Here is a 20,111-nt window from a genome sequence, read left to right as displayed (position 1 = left end):
GGTAACTTGCCAATTTTGTCCATCTCCTTCCATGGACGATAAGTATAACGAAGTGTCAACTTCTTAAGGTTTGGTGGAAAACTAATTGGAAGATAAAAGCGCTCGACTCTTCCTACTTCAAACTTCAACTTCTCAAGTAGATGTAAATACGCAAGGCTCCATAGATAGCCAGGCGCCAATTGGCCTTCAATGTAAATCCCAAGTTCCTTTAGGTTTGGAACCATTCTGAAGTTTAGTTCTCTGTAAGAGTTGGCAACTTTCAACCAATAAAGAGTTTGCAGATTTTTTTTTTTAACTAAGCAAGGGAGATATTGTGAACATCTCTTGTCAACATGCAAATTCTTCAATTGTGGCAAATCCAAAATATTAAATCGTATTTGCAAACGACATTTTTCCATCCATGAAGTAACTATGAGAGTAAAGCAAATTTGTAAGCTTACAAAATCGAAGCTTGTAAAGAGAACCAATAGTACTTAAAGCCAAGTATCTCAAATGAACCAAATCTATTATTTCACTAGGCATGCTTTGTGAGCATTTCACTAATGATAAATCCAATACTCTTAGAAATTTCAAACATGGGTATACCAACCTGCATTTTGAATGGTATACATCTTTACCAAAGCAGAACACAGAATTGATATTTAGTGTGCAATTCCCATAACTTGCTTGAGTGATTGGCCAATGACTTGTTTGACAGCTTAACCTACGACTAGCTTTTGGAGCATGATTTTCATTGATAATACACAAAGTATTCTCCTTTATTGCTTCTGCCACACAAACCTTGTGCACTAGATCATGAATCTTACATGATTTAACTTTGCCATCAATACTTACCTCATTAATTTTAACTAGACTTCTATTAATGAGATCATGCAAAGTAGCTCTCTGCCACTTTTTCCAAACTCATATTTTTATGTGCCATTAAAAATTCCTAGTGTCCAAGATATAATCTGACAAAATCATGAAACCAAGGGTTAGCAAAGAAAAAAATTAATAAATAAATGGCAGAAAAAAAAAATAACAAATGCCAACTGCAAAGCTGTCTAGCACTTGCAAACATTTTAGTATTCTATTCATTGACTTTTGGCCTTTGCAATCACCTCTTTTGTTTTTTAATCTTTCATTTCATTTACAAAGATAATATATATATATATATATATATATATATATATATATATATATATATATATATGCAAAAGACCTTGTGTGGTCAATTGGCCCCCACATTGACTCTTTGTGCTTCAATAGGTACGACATAGCATAAAATTTACTAACAATTCCTTTGCAATCACCTCTTTTGTTTTTTAATCTTTCATTTCATTTACAAAGATAATATATATATATATATATATATATATATATATATATATATATATATATATATATATATGCAAAAGACCTTGTGTGGTCAATTGGCCCCCACATTGACTCTTTGTGCTTCAATAGGTACGACATAGCATAAAATTTACTAACAATTCTCTATAAAATTCAGAGGTAAAAATGATGAGTAGGTTATGCTATACTATATCATTAACAAAGAACTTATTAAGATATTTCCACAGGTTGTTTTAGTAGTTCAGGTGTTTGGTTTTGAATAAAATAACTAAATCTAAAGAATATAATCCTTATGTTTTAACATGCCAGATGGCAAAAACTATTACAATCTTATAAAGTCAAGTATATATTTTATAATTTTTAATAGTGAATGATCAAAACGACTAATGAAAGTGATAAATAAACTTTGTAACCAAATCAAATTTTAGTCTTTTTCTTCCATTATCACAAGTAAAATATAGCAAATGCCAACTGCACATGTAGCCATTTGCACTCATTTTAGTATTCTATTCTGCAACCAACTCTTCTATTTTTCTAATCTTTCCTTTCATTTACAAAGGTAATCAATATATATAGTTCAAGGCAATGGTATACTGTCAAATGTAAAAATATCGCATTCTCAAAATAAGCATTTTCAAGATACAAACCAATTTGATGAGTTCAACTTAGGATGTAACAGAAAGCAATATAACACAGAGATGGATTATTATATTGTTCCAATCAAATTGAAAGAAAAAAATATACTCCGTAACATTTTGATGAACCATTGAGCTGTGCTTGAAGAATCCACTGGGAACTAAAGCAAAGACCTTTTCTGTTTGTGTAAGTTTCTTTCCCCGGAAAGCGAGATGATAAACATCTTCAATCAACCAAAAGAGACAGATAAACACCGATCTGGATTGGGCTGGAAAACCGGATATATTTATGGACTGCAACATTACACAGTTCTAAACTCGATGAAACCAAACAGTGGGTGTCGGCAATGACCACCTTACAAACTTCAATCACGAGCCTACAAGCTGAAAGATAAAAGTGAAATTCAAATTCTATTGCATGAATAGCCTCATTTTTGGACGAAATTAGAGTAAAATTATGTATATACCAACTACTGTACTGATATTGCATTGCAATACAATAGCTTCCTCCTCCTCTGTCACTTTCTTCTTAGAGCTCTCCACACTTTCCTCTTCAATTTACTCAGTCTCAATGCATTCCTTTTTAGAGCTTTCAACGCCTTCTTCTGAGCTTTCAGACCTTTTTCATTATTGGAGCTTTCTGCACTTTCTTCTTCAGAGATTTCTACAATTTCTTCCTCCGAGCTTTCCACATTTTCTTCTTCAGATATTTCATTATTTGGCAATTCAACCTTCAAAAGTAATCGAAAATGAGAACAAGAATAAAAATAAATTAACACAAGGAATTTGAAGACAGAGACCTTATATTTTAAAGAGAAGTAAGAGAGAAACCTTAGTTCCAACATGACGAACACGAAGTGCCTCATCAGGCATTTTCTTAAACAATAACATGTTTGTAGAAGAAAACTGGTTTGTAGAAGCCACAAGAGGAGAAGTACAGTTACCTAACTCAATTAATTTCATTGTTCTCATGTTTGCAAAAGAATCCGGAACTTTTTCCAAATCCCAACAATTTCTTAAGATTAGGCGCTCCAAAACGGGGAAATGACAAACATTTACATTCCATTGTTTGAGATCTGAATATGCAATAAGGAGTACCTTTAATACCCGAAACTCCCCATCTATTGGTTCCCACTTTGGACCACGAAAGGCAAAATCTTTCAATTTGAGCACCTCAAGCTGTTGCAACTTGCCAATTACACCCATCTTTTCCCATGGAAGATAAGAACGACGAAATGTCAATTTCTTAAGGTTTGATGGAAAAGCAGTAGGAAGGCAAAACCGCTCAACCCTTCCAATTTCAAATTTTAACTTCTCAAGTAGATGTAAATGGACAAGGCTGTCAACACAACCAGGCAGTAGTCCACCTTCAATGTAGATCCCCAGTTCCTTCAAGTTTGGCACCATTCTAAAGTTTGGTTTTCGCTCCAAGCTAGTAACTTTCAACCAATAAAGAGTTTGTAGATTTTCTCGAACCACGCTTGGGAGGTATTGTGAACATCTCTTTTCAAGGCGCAAGTGCCGCAACTGTGGCAAATCCAAAATATCACATGCTAGTTGCAAAGGATACTCTTCCATCCATGAACAGACAATGAGAGTTTGCAAATTTTGAAGCTTCAACAATCTAAACTTATAAAGAGAACCTATAGTGCTTAAAGCCAAGTATCTCAAATGAATCAAATCCGTTATTCCACTAGGCATGCCATGTAAGTATTTAACCAAAGACAGATCCAATACTGTTAGCACTTTCAAACACGAGTACACCAACCTGCATTTTGAAAAGTAGAAATCTTTGCCAAAGAAGAGAATGGAGTGGATTTCACTGGACATGTTTTCCCCACAACTAGCTTGAGTGATAGGCCAATGACTTGATTGACAACTTATCCATCGATAAACTTGTAGGGCATGTGTTTCATCGACAATCCGAACAATGTTCTCTTTTTCAGCCTCTTTCACACAAATCTCATGCAACCGATCATGAATTCTACACTCCTTCATTTTGCCATCAATACTGACTTTGTCAACTTGAACTAGACTTCTGTTAGTAAGATCAAGCAAGCAATTCTCTGCTACTTCCTCCAAACTCTTATTTTTCTCTAGCTTTAAAAATCCTTCTGCAACCCATAAGTTGATTAATTTCTTAATAGGGATACAACAATTTCTAGGAAAAACTCCAAAATAAAGAAAGCAAGCTTTTAATTGACTAGGCAAGTAATCATAGCTCAACAAAAGTATTTTTGAAGTTTTGTCATCAGCCCAATCCATTTCTTTCAACGTTTCTGCAACTTTTCTCCATACTTCTAATGATCCTTTGGTTGCTGCCAGAAATCTAGCTATCACAATAATTGCTAATGGTAATCCCTGGCATTGAGAAGAAATTTGACGCCCAAGTTTCTCTAGTGCAGGGGGGCAAAACACCTTCATAGAAAATAATTTCCAACTGTTCTCTAGATTTTGGAACTTCATTCTTTTTATGTCACAAAAATAACTTAAGTGTTCAGCCACATCAACTACCCGAGTAGTTAACATGATTGGATTTCTTTCATTAGAATTATGTGGAAAACATCTTTTGATGGCATCCCAGACTTCCATAGTCCATACATCATCTAAGAAAATTAGATACCTCTTACCCATCAAACTTCTACATAGTTTCTCTTCTAGTTGAGCTTCGTCCATGTTAGAGATATCTCTAGTAATCGGCATAATACAACGTAATAAACCAATGAGCATCTCTTTAAGGTTATATTCTTTAGACACAAGAACCCATGCTCGAATTTCAAAGCAAGCAGTAATACGTTGATCTTGAAAGACTACTTTGGCTAATGTGGTCTTTCCAATGCCTCCTTCCCCCACGATTGAGATAATGTCTCGTTCTATGGACCTTGGATGAACGGCCATATGCACTATCTCTTCAATATCCTCGTCGAATCCGACAATGATTTCATTCTCAATATCAGAAGCATATTGTAAGCTACCCCCAACCATGACATTATCCTCCTTGAAATCATTTGTTGATGAACCAACATATGAAAAATCATTTGCATTTTGAACCAAGATCCTTGATTCAATTTTCTCGATATTTGTTACTGCTTGTTCCAAGGCCATAGAAAGATCATAATATTCCCAAAATACATACATTCCCCGCCTATTAGCTGCCTGATAAACTTTACGCATCACAGATTTTATTTCTCCTTCTATTTGAGCAGCTACACCCCGGATGTCAGCTTCCATAGCATGCGGGCGATTTATTTTCTCCCGAGATTCCTCAAGAAAAGCTTGCAAAGTGCAGAGCTTGTGAGACAATGACACAATAATTTCTTTAACATTACGAATCAGAGATGGATTGAGTTGAAGAAGGTGCTGTTCTACCATATCTAGCAGAGAGGTTACAACAACAAAAGCCATTGAACAACTCCAAAGTGTTCCTGAAACTCAAATCAGAGTTATTTGTCTCAATATTATTGAGCACGAAATGAAATGGGTATGACAGAGATGGTTAGTTTTCATAACAGGAAACAAAAAATAACACAAGTTTAGACTAATGGTTGGTGTCATATATTATTATCTAAAATTCTAATAATTTTAACAAAAAATGCAAAATTAAAATTCAGGCTGGGTTCATCACCATTATCAACCTGCCAATTATTTGTCTTTAACAATATGTACTATCATAAATATTTAATTCATACATGGCGAAAATATAATTGAAATGGGATAAACAACAACTTTTACAAGGGAAAATATGGAAATTTATAGGTTCAAATACGTTCTTCTCACCTCAAAATTTGCCAAAAGAGTTGTTTTGTCGTACTGATACCATGATGTTTAACAGTGTCTTAAACACAGTAATTTCATGAATTTGGATTGTATTACAGTGGGAAAAAATACAAATAGCAAAAAAAAAATACGAATGGAAATTTAGAATTGCGCATAAAACTGTCTAAAAACTCTCTGATCTACAAAAGGTTTAAAGCCAAGCTATCAAAAAGTAAAGGAATTCAGAGGGTAAAGTGGTAGAGAGTATGAAACATACCTTAGGTTGATGGAGATGTAGTTACTGAATTGGGTTTGGGTAATGCTTTGAATTCATGAATTTGCAATGCTATTGGCACAACTGGATCTGCAATATCAAGAATATGACAATTATCATTTTTAAAGAACCTTGGAGTGAATGGCTAGTCAACACAACCAAATCATTTTTAATTGAAAAAAAAAATAAAAAAAATAAAAAAAATAAAAAAAAATAAAAAAAATAAAAAAAAAAAACCATTTTTGGTCCTTAGTTATTTGGTCTGCAATATCAAGAATATGGTCCCTTACTTTTAAATGTTGCAAAATATATCTTCATCTTTGCAAATCTGTCACTATTTTGGTCTTCTGGTGAGTGGAAACATTTGAGATTATTAAGGTTAGGATATCTTCATGAGTTGTTTTAAGTAGTTCAGGAGTTCGGTTTTGGATAAAATAACTAAATCTAAAGAAAATAATCTTTATGTTCTGATATGTCAACTGACAAAAACTATCACAATCTTGTAAAGTTGATTATAAATTTAACAATTTTTTATAGTGAATGATCAAAATGACTAGATGAAACTAATAAGTGAACTTTGTAACCCAGACAAGTTTTAGTCTTTTTCTTCCAATCACAAATAAAATATAGCCCTCAGGGCATTTGCTCAAGTGGATAAGCCTCACTTATGTGACTTACTTTTGCCGGCAAGATGAGGGTTTGATTCCTGCGTTTACTTTCTCATGAGTGTGGAGGCGGATACCTAGGGTCCAAGATATAATCTGACAAAACCATGAAACCAAGGGTTAGCAAAGAAAAAAATTAATAAATAAATGGCAGCAAAAAAATAGCAAATGCCAACTGCACATACAGCTGTCTAGCACTTGAACCCATTTTAGTATTCTATTCATTGACTTTTGGCCTTTGCAACCACCTCTTTTGTTTTTTAATCTTTCATTTCATTTACAAAGATAATATATATATATATATATATATATATATATATATTGTATGCAACTCAACTCCACTCAACTGCTTTCATTTCATTTCATTTACAAAGATAATAAAAATGTTTCTGCAACTCAACTCTAAAATACAGCAAATGCCAACTGCACATGTGCACTCATTTTAGTATTCTACTCTGACTGAATGAGCATATGCACTATCTCTTCTACATCTTCCTCGAATCCTACAATGATTTCATTCTCAGTATCAGAAGCATATTGCAAGCTACCCCCAACCATGGCACTCTCCTCCTTGAAATCATTTGTTGATGAACCAACATATGAAGAATTATTTGCATTTTTCATCGAGATCCTTGATTCAATTTCTTCAATATCTATTACTGCTAGTTTCAAGGTCATAGAAATATCAGGAAGTGCCCAAAATACATACTTTCCCCCCCTATTAGCTGCCTGATAATCTTGACGCAGCACAGATTTTATTTGTCGTTCTATTTTAGCAGCTACACGCCGGATGTCAGCTTCCATAGCAAGTGGGCGATTGATTTTCTTCCCAGATTCCTCAAGAAAAGCTTGCAAAAAGCGTAGCTTGTGCGACAAAAACACAATAATTTCTTTATCATAACAATTTAGAGATGGATTGCGTTGCAGAAGCTGTTGTTCTACCATATCTAGCAGAGAGGTTACGACAACAAAAGCCATTGAACAACTCCAAAGTGTTCCTGAAACTCCAATCAGAGTTATTTGTCTCAATATTATTGAGCACGAAATGAAATGGGTACGACAGAGATGGTTAGTTTTCATAACAGGAAACAAAAAATAACACAAGTATAGACTAATGGTAGGTGTCATATATATTATCCAAAAGAGTTGTTTCCCCATACTGATACCATGATGTTTAACAGGGTCTTAAACACAGTAATTTCATGAATTTGCATTCCATTACAGTAGAAAACAATACGAATAGCAAAACGAAAATACGAATGGAAATTAAGAATTGCGCATAAAACTATCTAAAAACTCTCTGATCTACAAAAGCTTTAAAGCCAAGCTATCAAAAAGTAAAAGAATTCAGGTGGCGAAGTGGTGAGTGAGTTATGCTAAACTATATCCAAGTAAAAAAGGAATTCAGTGGCAACATATCATCTGGGAGAAAGTAAGAAACATACCTTAGGTTGATGAAGATGGAGATGTAGTTGCTAAATTGGGTTTGGGTAATATCAGATCAAAATCAAGAACTGTTAATGCGTTGAATTCATGAATTTGCAATGCTATTGGCACAACTGGATCTGCAATATCAAGAATATGACAAATTGACAATTATCATTTTTAAAGAACCTTGGAGTGAATGGCTGGTCTACATAACCAAGTCATTTTTAATTTTATTTTTTTTAAACATTTTTGGTCCTTAGTTATTTGGTCTGTGTTAGTAGGTTGTTAGAGGGATCCTCCTAACTACCCATTTGAATTTCGAAATGAGTGGTTAGGAGTATCCATTGCCTTGTATATAAGCAGAGGCTTTCTTTGTTCTCTACACAGTGTTAATGTTTCACAGTGCAATATACACACTTCACTTTAGAGCTTAACATGGTATCAGAGCCATAGATGTGGCCTGCGGGTGGTGGGCTTTGGTCGGAACAAGGAGGCGCCGCCGACGGGAGGATCGGAGCTGTCATCGGAAGGTCCACGCGCCGCCACGCGCCGCCGCACTCCCGGAGCTCCGACGCCACGCGCCGGCGCGTGCGGTGTTCTCCGACGTCGCCTCCGGTCGCCGCTGACACGGCTGGGATCGTCTCCGTGCGCCCAACACTCCTATGTGGATATCTCCGTCCGGTGTTGAGGGGAGATTGAGTGGACTGGTTTCCAGGTTTCCAGATCTGCGTCAGGCTGTTTTTTCCAGATTTCCAGATCTGCTGCTTTGCTGAGTAAGAAGTGAAGCTGGGTTGTGTGTTTTGTCGTCTACATAGAAGTCAAAAGCTGTGTTTCCAGGTTGGTGTTTTGTGTGTTTATTATGGCAGAAAATAGGACCGTTACCGTGGTGTCAACACAATCTAAATTGGTTGATTTGATGTTGGCACCCGATGGGTCTAATTTTGGGGAATGGAAGTTCTTAATTGAAGTGAACTTGAAGGGTATGGGTAAAGCTGGACATTTAACTGAGACATGTCCGGCAGACCCTACCGAAGCCCAAGCGTGGCAGAAAGATGATGACGCCCTGTTTTCACGTATAATAAATTGTATTGATAGGAAGATAATCCTATCTTTACAGCATTGTACGAGTGCAAAAGACGTGTGGGAGTTAGTGAATAAGTGGTTTAGCGGGGTGAATAATTTAAGGAAGTTATATCAGTTATCCCAGGATGTTCACCGACCGTCTCAAAAAGGGCGGGACATCAGGGATTACTATTATGACTTCAAGAATGTGAGTGAGGCATTATGTGCTGCTATGCCGATTACTGATAAGGTGGATCAAATGAAAAAACAACGTGATCAGTTGCATATTTTTAGTTGGATTTCTGGGTTGGATAAGGAGTATGATGTTTTGAAATCACAGTTGTTGGGGAATAAGGAATTAGACTCGCTCGACCAAGTGTTCTCTATGGTCCAAAATGCGTCGGTGAACCTTAGTACTGATAGTGCGTTGGAGAAACAAGTTTTCTTCTCACAGGGAAATAGTGGGACTGATGGTGCCAATAGTCGAGGAGGTCGGTCCAGGGGACGAGGTAGAGGGCGCGGAGGAGGTCGAGGGCAAAGGGCTTGCTATAATTGTGGTGATCCCGGCCATCTGCGTAATCAATGCTCACAGCTCTCCGACCATAGGAGGTTTGCTAATTCTGCCTCGAGACCGGAAGGGACGGTTGTGATAACTGAAGAAGAAATGGCTTTGTTTAATCAGTTAAAGCTGTCATCCTCGCAGTCTCCAGCCAGTCCAGGGTCATTGCCGTCCCCGTCAGCTACCTTTGTTCAAACAGGTAATCCTATTGCTTGTGTTTCCTCCTCGTCTCGACAGTGGGTCATTGATTCTGGAGCCAGTGACCACATGTCAGGTAATCTAAGTATGTTTTCCGAATATTGTTCCTTTAAATATGGCCCTACGGTTACCTTGGCAGATGGTTCATCCACCTCTGTTTTAGGTAAAGGTAGTGTGAGTGTTAGTTCGTCTTTCCCTCTCACATCCGTGTTATATCTCCCAAAGTTCCCATTCAATTTATTGTCAATTAGTCAAATTACCCGGGACCTAAATTGTTGTGTCATGTTCTTCCCTGGATATTGTCTTTTTCAGGATCTGTTGACGAAGAAGATTATTGGTAAAGGGAAGGAAGTCGGTGGGCTGTACGTGTTAGAACAGTTGTCCAAAGATTCTGGAAGTGTTCCGGTTGGTTTGTTGAGAAATATGTCTCCGCTGCAGCTGCACTTCCGGTATGGTCACCCGCCTTTGTCTGTCTTAAAGAAGTTGTGTCCGGGGTTAGAATCTCTGTCTGGCTTGCAATGTGAGTCATGTGAGCTTGCTAAGCATTGTCGGGTACCATACCCTCCTAGAGTCAATAATAGAGTCGAGTCTTTATTTCAATTAGTTCACTCAGATATATGGGGACCATGTCGAGTAGTGTCGAAATCTGGGTTTAAATATTTTGTAACGTTCGTAGATGATTTCTCTAGATACACTTGGCTATATCTCATGAAATCTAGAGATGAGTTGTTTGGGATCTTTTGTAATTTCTGTGCGATGGTCAAAACACAGTTCAATAAAATGATACGGGTTTTGCGGAGTGATAATGGGACTGAGTATTTTTCTCGTTCCTTCTCGAGTTATATGAGTCAGAATGGGATGGTACATCAGTCCTCTTGTGTCAGCACTCCCCAACAGAACGGTGTGGCAGAACGTAAGAACCGTCATCTGTTGGAGGTTGCTAGGGCCTTGCTGTTTCAAATGAAAGTCCCTAGGGCTTACTGGGCAGATGCTGTTCATACGGCGTGTTTCTTAATAAACCGCCTACCTACAAGGGTCCTTGGGGGTCAGAGTCCTTGTCATTTCATCTATCCGTCCAAACCGTTGTTCTCCCTTCCTCCTAAAGTGTTTGGGTGTACGTGTTTTGTCCAGGATGTTCGTCCTCAAAGAGGGAAACTTGATCCTAAGTCATTAAAGTGTATCTTCCTGGGATATTCGAGTACTCAAAAAGGGTATCGATGTTACTCCCCGGATTTGGGGCGATACTTGGTTTCTGCAGATGTCTCGTTCTTCGAGAATACTTTGTTCAGTGAAGAGTCCCCTAGTTCGTCTGGTTGTAGTTCCGAGACAGATGAGTTTCTGACATATGTTGTTACTATCCCGGACTCCGTAGGAGTGGAGTCTAGGCCTCCTGTTACGCAGGTTTATCACAGGCGGCCCAGAGAAGTTGATGCGCTTGCAGCCCCACCGGTTCCACCAGTAAATCCTCCCTTACCAGAATCTTCGTCGACAGACCAAGATGTTCCTATCGCTGTTCGAAAAGGTACGCGTCGTTGTGTTCGTCCCGTTCCGGCCTTTGTGTCATGTACCAATTTATCAGCGTCTTCACGTGCTTTTGTGTCCCAGTTAGAGTCTGTCCCTGTTCCAAAATCTCTGAGTCAGGCTATGTCCCATGACGGTTGGAGGCGTGCGATGGTAGAGGAGATAAACGCCCTTGAGGAGAACCAGACCTGGGATCTGGTGCAGCTTCCCCCTGGTAAGGTTGATATTGGATGTAAATGGGTGTATGTGGTGAAAATGAACCCGGATGGGTCTGTGGCTAGGCTCAAAGCACGCTTGGTAGCCAAGGGGTACGCCCAGACGTATGGTATAGATTATACCGAGACGTTCTCTCCAGTGGCCAAGTTAACATCTGTACGGATATTTATCTCTTTGGCAGCCTCGAGTCGTTGGCCCTTGCATCAGCTTGATGTGAAGAATGCTTTCTTACATGGCTACTTGCGTGAGGAAGTTTATATGGAGCAACCACCAGGGTTTGTTGCTCAGGGGGAGTCTGGGAAGGTGTGCAAGCTGAAGAAGTCGTTATATGGGCTGAAGCAGTCTCCGCGTGCGTGGTTTGGGCGGTTTAGCAAGGCGGTCGTTGAGTTTGGAATGCAGAGAAGTGCATATGATCATACTGTCTTTTACAAACATACTAACTATGGGTGTGTTTTGTTGATAGTATACGTAGATGATATTGTAATTACAGGCAGTGATACGAGTGGGATCGAGGCACTCAAGTCCTTTCTCGGCTCTGAGTTTCATACTAAAGACCTGGGGGTGTTGAAGTATTTTCTGGGAATTGAAGTTGCGCGCTCTAAGAAGGGCATATTCCTCTCACAGAGGAAATATGTGTTGGACTTGCTTGGGGACACGGGGCTGCTTGGGGCGAAACCGTGTGATACACCCATGGATCAAGGTGTGAAGTTATTGGCAGGAGAAGGGGAGCCGTTTGAAGACCCGGAGAGGTACAGGAGGTTAGTGGGAAAACTGAACTATCTCACGATCACCCGTCCAGATATTGCGTTTCCAGTGAGTGTGGTTAGTCAGTTCATGAGTGCACCGACCCAGACTCACTGGGAAGCGGCGGTTCGGATTGTGAAATATTTGAAAGGTGCTCCTGGAAAAGGAATTCTTTATGCTGACCACGGGTACATGCGTGTTGAGGCGTTCTCCGATGCAGACTGGGCTGGGTCACCAGGTGACAGGAAGTCTATGACAAGTTATTGTGTGTTTGTAGGAGGCAACTTGGTCTCGTGGAAGAGTAAGAAGCAGAATGTGGTGTCGCGCTCGAGTGCTGAATCAGAATACCGGGCTATGGCTCATGTGGCGAGCGAAATAGTCTGGGTGCGTAACATTCTAAAAGAAGTGGGTGTTGAAGTGAAGTTACCGGTAGATTTGTGGTGTGATAACTGTGCTGCCATACACATCGCAAATAATCCGGTCTTTCACGAGCGGACGAAGCATATTGAAGTGGACTGCCATTTTATACGGGAAAAAGTGGAGCAAGGACTAATATCACTTACACATGTTCGGAGCGGTGATCAACTGGCTGACATATTCACGAAAGGGTTGTGTAAGAATCGGGTTTCATATATATGTAACAAGTTGGGCATGTTTGATATCTATGCTCCAACTTGAGGGGGAGTGTTAGTAGGTTGTTAGAGGGATCCTCCTAACTACCCATTTGAATTTCGAAATGAGTGGTTAGGAGTATCCATTGCCTTGTATATAAGCGGAGGCTTTCTTTGTTCTCTACACAGTGTTAATGTTTCACAGTGCAATATACACACTTCACTTTAGAGCTTAACAGTCTGCAATATCAAGAATATGGTTCCTTACTTTTAAATGTTGTAAAATATATCTTCATCTTTGCAAATCTGTCACTATTTTGGTCTTCTGGTGAGTGGAAACATTTGACATTATTAAGGTTAAGATATCTTCATGAGTTGTTTTAGTAGTTCAGGAGTTTGGTTTTGGATAAAATAACTAAATCTAAAGAAAATAATCCTTATGTTCTGATTTGTCAACTGACAAAAACTATCACAATCTTATAAAGTTTATTATATATTTAACAATTTTTTATAGTGAATGATCAAAATGACTAGATGAAACTAATAAGTGAACTTTGTAACTCAGTCAAGTTTTAGACTTTTTCTTCCAATCACAAATAAAATATAGCCCTCAGGGCATTTGGTCAAGTGAATAAGCCTCACTTAAGACTTACTTTTGCCGGCAAGATGGGGGTTTAATTTGATTCCTGCGTTTACTTTCTCATGAGTGTGGAGGCGGGTACCTAGAGTCCAAGATATAATCTGACAAAGCCATGAAACCAAGGGTTAGCAAAGAAAAAATTAATAAATAAATGGCAGAAAAAAAATAGCAAATGCCAACTGCACATACAGCTGTCTAGCACTTGAACCCATTTTAGTATTCTATTCATTGACTTTTGGCCTTTGCAACTACCTCTTTTGTTTTTTAATCTTTCATTTCGTTTACAAAGATAATATATATATATATATATATATATATATATATATATATATATATATATATATATATATATTTGTATGCAACTCAACTGCTTTCATTTCATTTACAAAGATAATAAAAATGTTTCTGCAACTCAACTCTAAAATACAGCAAATGCCAACTGCACATGTGCACTCATTTTAGTATTCTACTCTGCAACCAACTCTTCTGTTTTTCTAATCTTTCCTTTCATATACAAAGGTAATCAATATATATAGTTCAAGGAAATGCTACAATGTTGAATGTAAAAATATAGCATTCTCAAAATAAACATTTGCCAGGTAGAAACCAATTTGATGAGTTCAACATAGGATGTAGCAGAAAGCAATATAACACAAAGATGGATAATATTGTTGTAATCAACTGGAAAGCAAAAAATACAAAATTTTGATGAACCATTGAGCTGTGCTTGAAGAATCCACTGGGGAACTGAAGTAAGAGATCTTTTCTGTTTGTGTAAGTTTCTTTCCCCCCGAAAGCGAGATGATAAGCACCTTCAATCAACCCACAAAGACAGATCAACACCGATCTGGATTGGACTGGAAAACTGGATATATATATATATATATATATATATATATATATATATATATATATATGTGGACTGCCTGCAACATTAGCCAGTTCTGAACTATTGGCTAAACATGCAATACATTTTACGGGTACAATACACTATTTTTATATAAAACATTGTAGCATTCTTATAATTTTAATACAACGATCTTTACATTCAAAATAAACACCTCCCAGACACAAACCAATTTGATGAGTTATCTTAGGATGTAACAGAGTCTGATTATATTGTTCAAATCAAATGGAAAGCAAAAAATACAACATTGAGTTGTGTTTGAAGAGTCCACTGAGAAAATGAAGCAAGAGTCTTTTGTCTGTGTGAGTTTCTTCCCCCGGAAAGCGAGATGATAAACATCTTCAATCAACCCAAAGAGACAGATCAACACCAATCTGGATTTGACTGGAAAACTGGATCTAAACTCAACGAAACCAAACAGTGGACGTTGGCAATGACCACATCACTAACTTCAATCACGAGCCTACAAGCTGAAAGATAAAGTGAAGTTCAAATTCTATTGCATGAATAGCCTCCTCCCCTTTGGACGAAATGAAAGTAAAATTATGTTTATACCAACTACTGTACCGATATTGCATTGCAATAGAATAGCCTCCTCCTTTGTCACTTTCTTCTTAGAGCTCTCCAGACTTTCCTCTTCAATTCACTCAATGCATACCATTTTAGAGCTTTTGGCACCTTCTTCAGATATTTCATCACACTTTTCCGATCTTTCAGCCCTTTTTCATGATCGGAGCTTTCAACACTTTTTTCTTCGGAGCTTTCCACGCTCTCTTCTTCAGAGCTTTCCACACTCTCTTCTTCAGAGCTTTCACTATTTGGCAATTCAACCTTGAAAAGTAATTGAAAATGAGAACAAGGATAAAAATAAATTAACACAAGGAATCTGAAGACAGAGAACTTATACTTTAAAGAAGAGTTAGAGCGAAACCTTAGTTCCAACAAGACGAACACGAAGTGCAGAATCAGGCATTTTCTTAAACAACAACATGTTTGTAGAAGAAAACTGGTTTGTAGAAGCCACAAGAGAAGAAGTACAACTATCTAACATAATTAGTTTCATTGTTCCAATTTTTGCAAAACAATCTGGAACTCTTTTCAAATCCCAACAATATCTTAGGATTAGGCGCTCCAGAACTGGGAAATGATTAACATCTGCATTCCATTGTTTCAGATTTGTATGTGCAATAAGGAGCACCTTTAATACCAGAAATTGCCCCTTCTTTGGTTTCCACTTTGGGCCACAAAAGCCGAAATCTTTCAATTTCAATACCTCAAGGTTGGGCAACTTACCAATTATGCCCATCACTTTCCATGGAAGATAAGTACGACGAAGCGTCAACATCTTCAGGTTTAATGGAAAAGCAGTGGGAAGATAAAACCGTTCAACCCTTCCAATTTCAAATTTTAACTTCTCAAGTACATGTAAATGGACAAGGCTCTTAAGACAACCTGGAAATAGTTCACCTTCAACGTAAATTCCTAGTTCCTTCAAGTTTGGAACCATTCTAAAGTTTGGATTCTGGTCCGAGCTAGTAACTTTCAACCAATAAAGAGTATGTAGATTTTCTCGAACCATGCTTGGGAGATATTGTGAACATCTCTTTTCAAGGCGCAAATGCCTTAGCTGAGGCAAATCCAAAATATTACACTGTAGTTGCAAAGGATAATCGTCCATCCATGAACAAACAATGAGAGTTTGCAAATTTTGAAGCTTCAACAATCTAAACTTATAAAGAGAACCTATAGTGCTTAAAGCCAAGTATCTCAAATGAATCAACTCCACTATTCCACTAGGCATGCTGTGTGAGCAGTTAACTAAAGATAAATCCAATACTCTTAATAATTCCAAACAAGGGTATGACAACCTGCATTTTGAAAGGTATAACTCTTTACCCAAGTATAGAATGGAATGGATTTTCTTGGAAGTGTGATTCCAATAATTTGCTCGAGTAATTGGCCAATGACTCGATTGACAGCTTATCCAACGGCTAACTTTTGGACCATGTTTTCCATCAATAACACAAACAACCTTCTCCCTTTTAGCTTCTGTGATGCAAATCTCATGTATTCGGTCATGAATCTTACATGATTTTATTTTGCCGTCAATACCTAGTTCGTTAACTTGAACTAAACTTCTATTAATAAGATCAAGCAAGCAATTCTCTGCCACTTCTTCCAAACTCTTATTCTTCTGTGGCTTTAAAAAACCCTCTGCAACCCATAAGTTGATTATTTTGTTAACAAGAATGTTACCATCTTCAGGAAAAGCTCCAAAATAAAGAAAACAAGCTTTCAAGTGAGTAGGCAAGTAGGTATAGCTCAATGAAAGTATTTTTGAAATTCTGTCATCGATGCTATCTATTCCATCCAGAGTTTTCTCGACATCTCTCCATATTTCTAATGAATCTTTCACTGTAGCCAGAAGTCCAGCAATCAAAACTATTGCTAGTGGTAGTCCATGGCATTGCAGAGTAATACGATTCCCCAGGAATTGAAGAAAGTTCCTGATCTCCCAGGTGGTCGAATTAGGGTCTTCAAATTTGAAGGGCAAAAAATCATTTCTCCCAAAAGTTTGATATTCACATGTAAGGAAGAAAAACCGAGCACCGGATCTCCCAAACACCTTCCTCACAAATAATGCCCAGCTTGCCTCTAGAGTTAGATACTTCATGAAGTGAGGATCCTCACTTGTATACCTAGCCACCTCTGTGAACCGAGTAGTTATCAAGATTCGACTTCCATTTAAATTATCTGGAAGACATCCTTGGATGGCATCCCAGGCTGTAACAGTCCATATGTCATCTAAGACAATTAAATACTTCTGACCCATCAAACTTCTGTAAAGATGCTCTGCAAGCTGGGAGTCGTCTTTCATGGAGATTTCACTCGTGATTGGCATAATGCAACGTAAAATACCAATTAGCATCTCTTTGAGGTTATGATTTTGAGACACGACGACCCATGCACAAATGTCAAAGTGAGTAGTAGCTAGTTCTTCAAAGACTCTCTTAGCTAGTGTAGTTTTTCCCATGCCTCCTTCCCCCACAAGCGAGATCACTTCTCGTTTCAATAGATGTTGGTTAAGGAGCCTTTGCAATAATATAGATTCATCTTTCCCAAATCCTACAATCACTTGATCCTCAGGCTCTAAAGTCCTTTGGGTAGCAGCCCCAACCATACTGTCCAGCTTGAAATCATTTGCTGATGAGCTAACTTCTGGGGATGAAGTTGTTATTTTTTCTCTCAAGATCCTTAACTCAACTGGGTCAATATCTTTTACTAATACTTCTTCCAAGGTTTGATGAAGCCCTTCACAAGCTGCAACTACACACTCTCCCTCTCCCTTGTTAGCTGCCAAATTATAAACTTGTCTCAACCTAGATTCTATTTTCATTTCTGCTTCAGAAGCTACATCTAGGATCTCTGCCTCCAACATTTCCTTTGCCTGGGTGTGGTTGGCTTTCAGCCCAGATCCCTCAAGAAAGGCTTGAATAAATCGGAGCTTATTGGACAAAGACACTACCAATTCTCGATTATAAATAACCAAAGATGGATTAGGTTGCAGAAGTTTCTCTACTATTTCTAGCAGAGAAGTTACCACAACAAAAGCCATTTCTGAAGCTTAGATCACAGTTGTTACTCTCTAGTCTCAATTATAGAAACATAAATGGAATGGGCATAGCAGAGATGGTTAGAACTATCGAACAAGATATATATGCTTTGGCCTTTTGGGTATTACGCTATACTATCAAAGTAAATAAATTCTTCAGTAACATGGAATTTCATAAAAATAAAGCATACCTTCACAGAAATCGCATTGTAGAGATTGTAGTATGTTGATGAAGAGAGTGGCTTAGCATAGGGCAATATCCCCCCAGAGATGGTGTTAGGTAAGGGGAAAAAGACTAGAATGTGTAGAATGGGGTGAGAATTTGCCAAAATGTGTGCTGACTTTTTTTTGACAGAAATATGCAAAACTCTATTGCGAGTTGCGTTTTTGAAGGTATTTAATCCGTATTTTTTTTTCGTTAAATACGTAAAACGCAACTGGTAGTTGCGTTTTCTGTATTGAATACGCAAAACGCATCTTCCAGTTGCGTTTTCACAATACGTATGGAATACGTATACGTTAAAACGCAATTGGGAGATGCGTTTTACGTAAGCATCGGATCTTTACCTGTCCGGTCCTCCACCAGCAAGATCAGACTGTCTTCCAGGGGCTCGCCGGCGATGAAGATGAGTTCGGTGACGACCACGGAGTCCACCACTTTGTCTTCCGTCTTTCTGATGTCTGGGTTTATGGATTCCGCTCTCACCGCCACCATCCGCCGCCGAGGCTTCGTCGCCCTAGAGGGTGTTGCCGCCCGAACGAATCCCAAAAAACACAGCCACCTTCCTGATGTCTGGGTTTATGGATTCCGCTCTCACCGCCACCATCCGCCGCCGTAGAGGGTGTTGCCACCCGAACGAATCCCCAAAAAACACAGTTGCCAATGCTCGCCATTTTTCTTTACTCAAACTCAAAAGAGTGAGCACTGCAGATGTACGTACGTTATGTATAGACTATAGAATGCAACCGGAGACGGCCGGTACAAAAAAAATGACAAAAACTCAACTTGGTTTTGCGTTTTACGTATAATACGTAAAACGCAAATTACATTTGCGTTTTGGGATACCGTATGCGCTGAAAAACGCAAGAGCGTATTGCGTTTTACGTATACAAATACGTAAACGCAACTGCCTCTTGCGTTTTACACAAATACATGAAAAATACAAAATACACCAAAAACACAACTCCAAAAGGAGTTTTGCATATTGTTGTCAAAAAAAAAAAAAATACGGACACATTTTGAGAATTTGGGCTTGTTGACCGCACATTCTAGTCTTTTTCCCGTTAGGTAAGTCAAAAGTCGTTTGTTGAATTTGTCAATGGGGACACAACTGGTTCTGCAATATCAAGAACAGTGGCGGAGGTACCGGTTCAATCATTATATCATCATGGACCATAATCTATATTATAATGTAATATACATTTTTATTTTTAATTTATTGAAAATGTATTTTTAATATATTAGATGGTCATTTTTAATGTATTATTACAAGTCCATTTTTTATATACTATTTGAAAATAAATCATCAGTTAATTAAAAATGAATACTTCATCTGTCCTATTTTATCTGTCCTACATACTATTCATTGGTCAAACCAATCATTTCTTCTTTGTTTATTTTCTTTAGTATTATTTATTTATTTTTAAAATTAGTTTTTTGTGTATAATAGTACTTTTAGTGTAGTTTCTAAATATATAAATTTTGTATACTAATATTAAACTAAATATTATGAAAAATTGAATTAAAAATAACTTCAGTCAAGCATCGTTAATCGAACCATACACATAAAATGGGATGGATGTCGTACAATAGTTATGTTGTGCAACCGTGTGAACCATGCATGGTGCACACGGTTGCAAAACGACATTGTTTTGACTAAAAACGCGCGTCTCATTTAAAAAAAAAAAAATCTGTTTCGATTCCCCTCAACAGCATTATGTTGTTCA

At 37.8% G+C, this 20,111-nt stretch overlaps 3 protein-coding genes across 8 annotated transcripts; all 3 read right to left on the bottom strand.

Moving 5' to 3' along the window:
• Positions 1-2,002: 2,002 nt before the first annotated feature.
• Positions 2,003-18,443, bottom strand: LOC109172852 (putative late blight resistance protein homolog R1B-17). Of its 5 annotated transcripts, none has more exons than XM_019322090.1 (4): positions 18,356-18,443; positions 15,483-17,905; positions 15,107-15,382; positions 2,003-2,354 (listed from the first exon to the last, which is right to left on the bottom strand). In XM_019322090.1, the coding sequence occupies exons 2-3, from the start codon at positions 17,730-17,732 to the stop codon at positions 15,155-15,157; spliced, it is 2,478 nt and encodes an 825-aa protein (XP_019177635.1). In that variant the 5' UTR covers positions 17,733-17,905; positions 18,356-18,443; the 3' UTR covers positions 2,003-2,354; positions 15,107-15,154. The 5 variants fall into 5 exon arrangements, with proteins under 5 accessions (XP_019177635.1, XP_019177637.1, XP_019177638.1 ...); XM_019322092.1 differs by lacking the exon at positions 2,003-2,354 and adding an exon at positions 14,667-15,021; XM_019322093.1 differs by lacking the exon at positions 2,003-2,354 and adding an exon at positions 14,667-15,014.
• LOC109172851 (putative late blight resistance protein homolog R1B-17) lies at positions 2,471-5,806 on the bottom strand. The gene is made up of 2 exons (XM_019322088.1): positions 2,802-5,806; positions 2,471-2,701 (listed from the first exon to the last, which is right to left on the bottom strand). Exons 1-2 carry the CDS (start codon positions 5,373-5,375, stop codon positions 2,489-2,491), a joined length of 2,787 nt encoding a protein of 928 aa, XP_019177633.1. The 5' UTR covers positions 5,376-5,806; the 3' UTR covers positions 2,471-2,488.
• On the bottom strand, positions 7,032-13,680 carry LOC109172863. 2 transcript variants are annotated; one of them, XM_019322109.1, is made up of 3 exons: positions 13,658-13,680; positions 8,111-8,230; positions 7,032-7,663 (listed from the first exon to the last, which is right to left on the bottom strand). In XM_019322109.1, the coding sequence occupies exon 3, from the start codon at positions 7,641-7,643 to the stop codon at positions 7,116-7,118; it is 528 nt and encodes a 175-aa protein (XP_019177654.1). In that variant the 5' UTR covers positions 7,644-7,663; positions 8,111-8,230; positions 13,658-13,680; the 3' UTR covers positions 7,032-7,115. The 2 variants fall into 2 exon arrangements, with proteins under 2 accessions (XP_019177654.1, XP_019177653.1); XM_019322108.1 differs by lacking the exon at positions 13,658-13,680 and having other exon boundaries at positions 8,111-8,289.
• Positions 18,444-20,111: the final 1,668 nt, after the last annotated feature.

The sequence above is a fragment of the Ipomoea nil genome, unplaced genomic scaffold, assembly GCF_001879475.1.
Source record: "Ipomoea nil cultivar Tokyo-kokei standard unplaced genomic scaffold, Asagao_1.1 scaffold0436, whole genome shotgun sequence".
NCBI classification, from domain to species: domain Eukaryota; kingdom Viridiplantae; phylum Streptophyta; class Magnoliopsida; order Solanales; family Convolvulaceae; genus Ipomoea; species Ipomoea nil.
The sequence above is the reverse complement of the archived record's forward strand: the minus strand, read 5'-3'. Positions and strand labels throughout refer to the sequence as shown.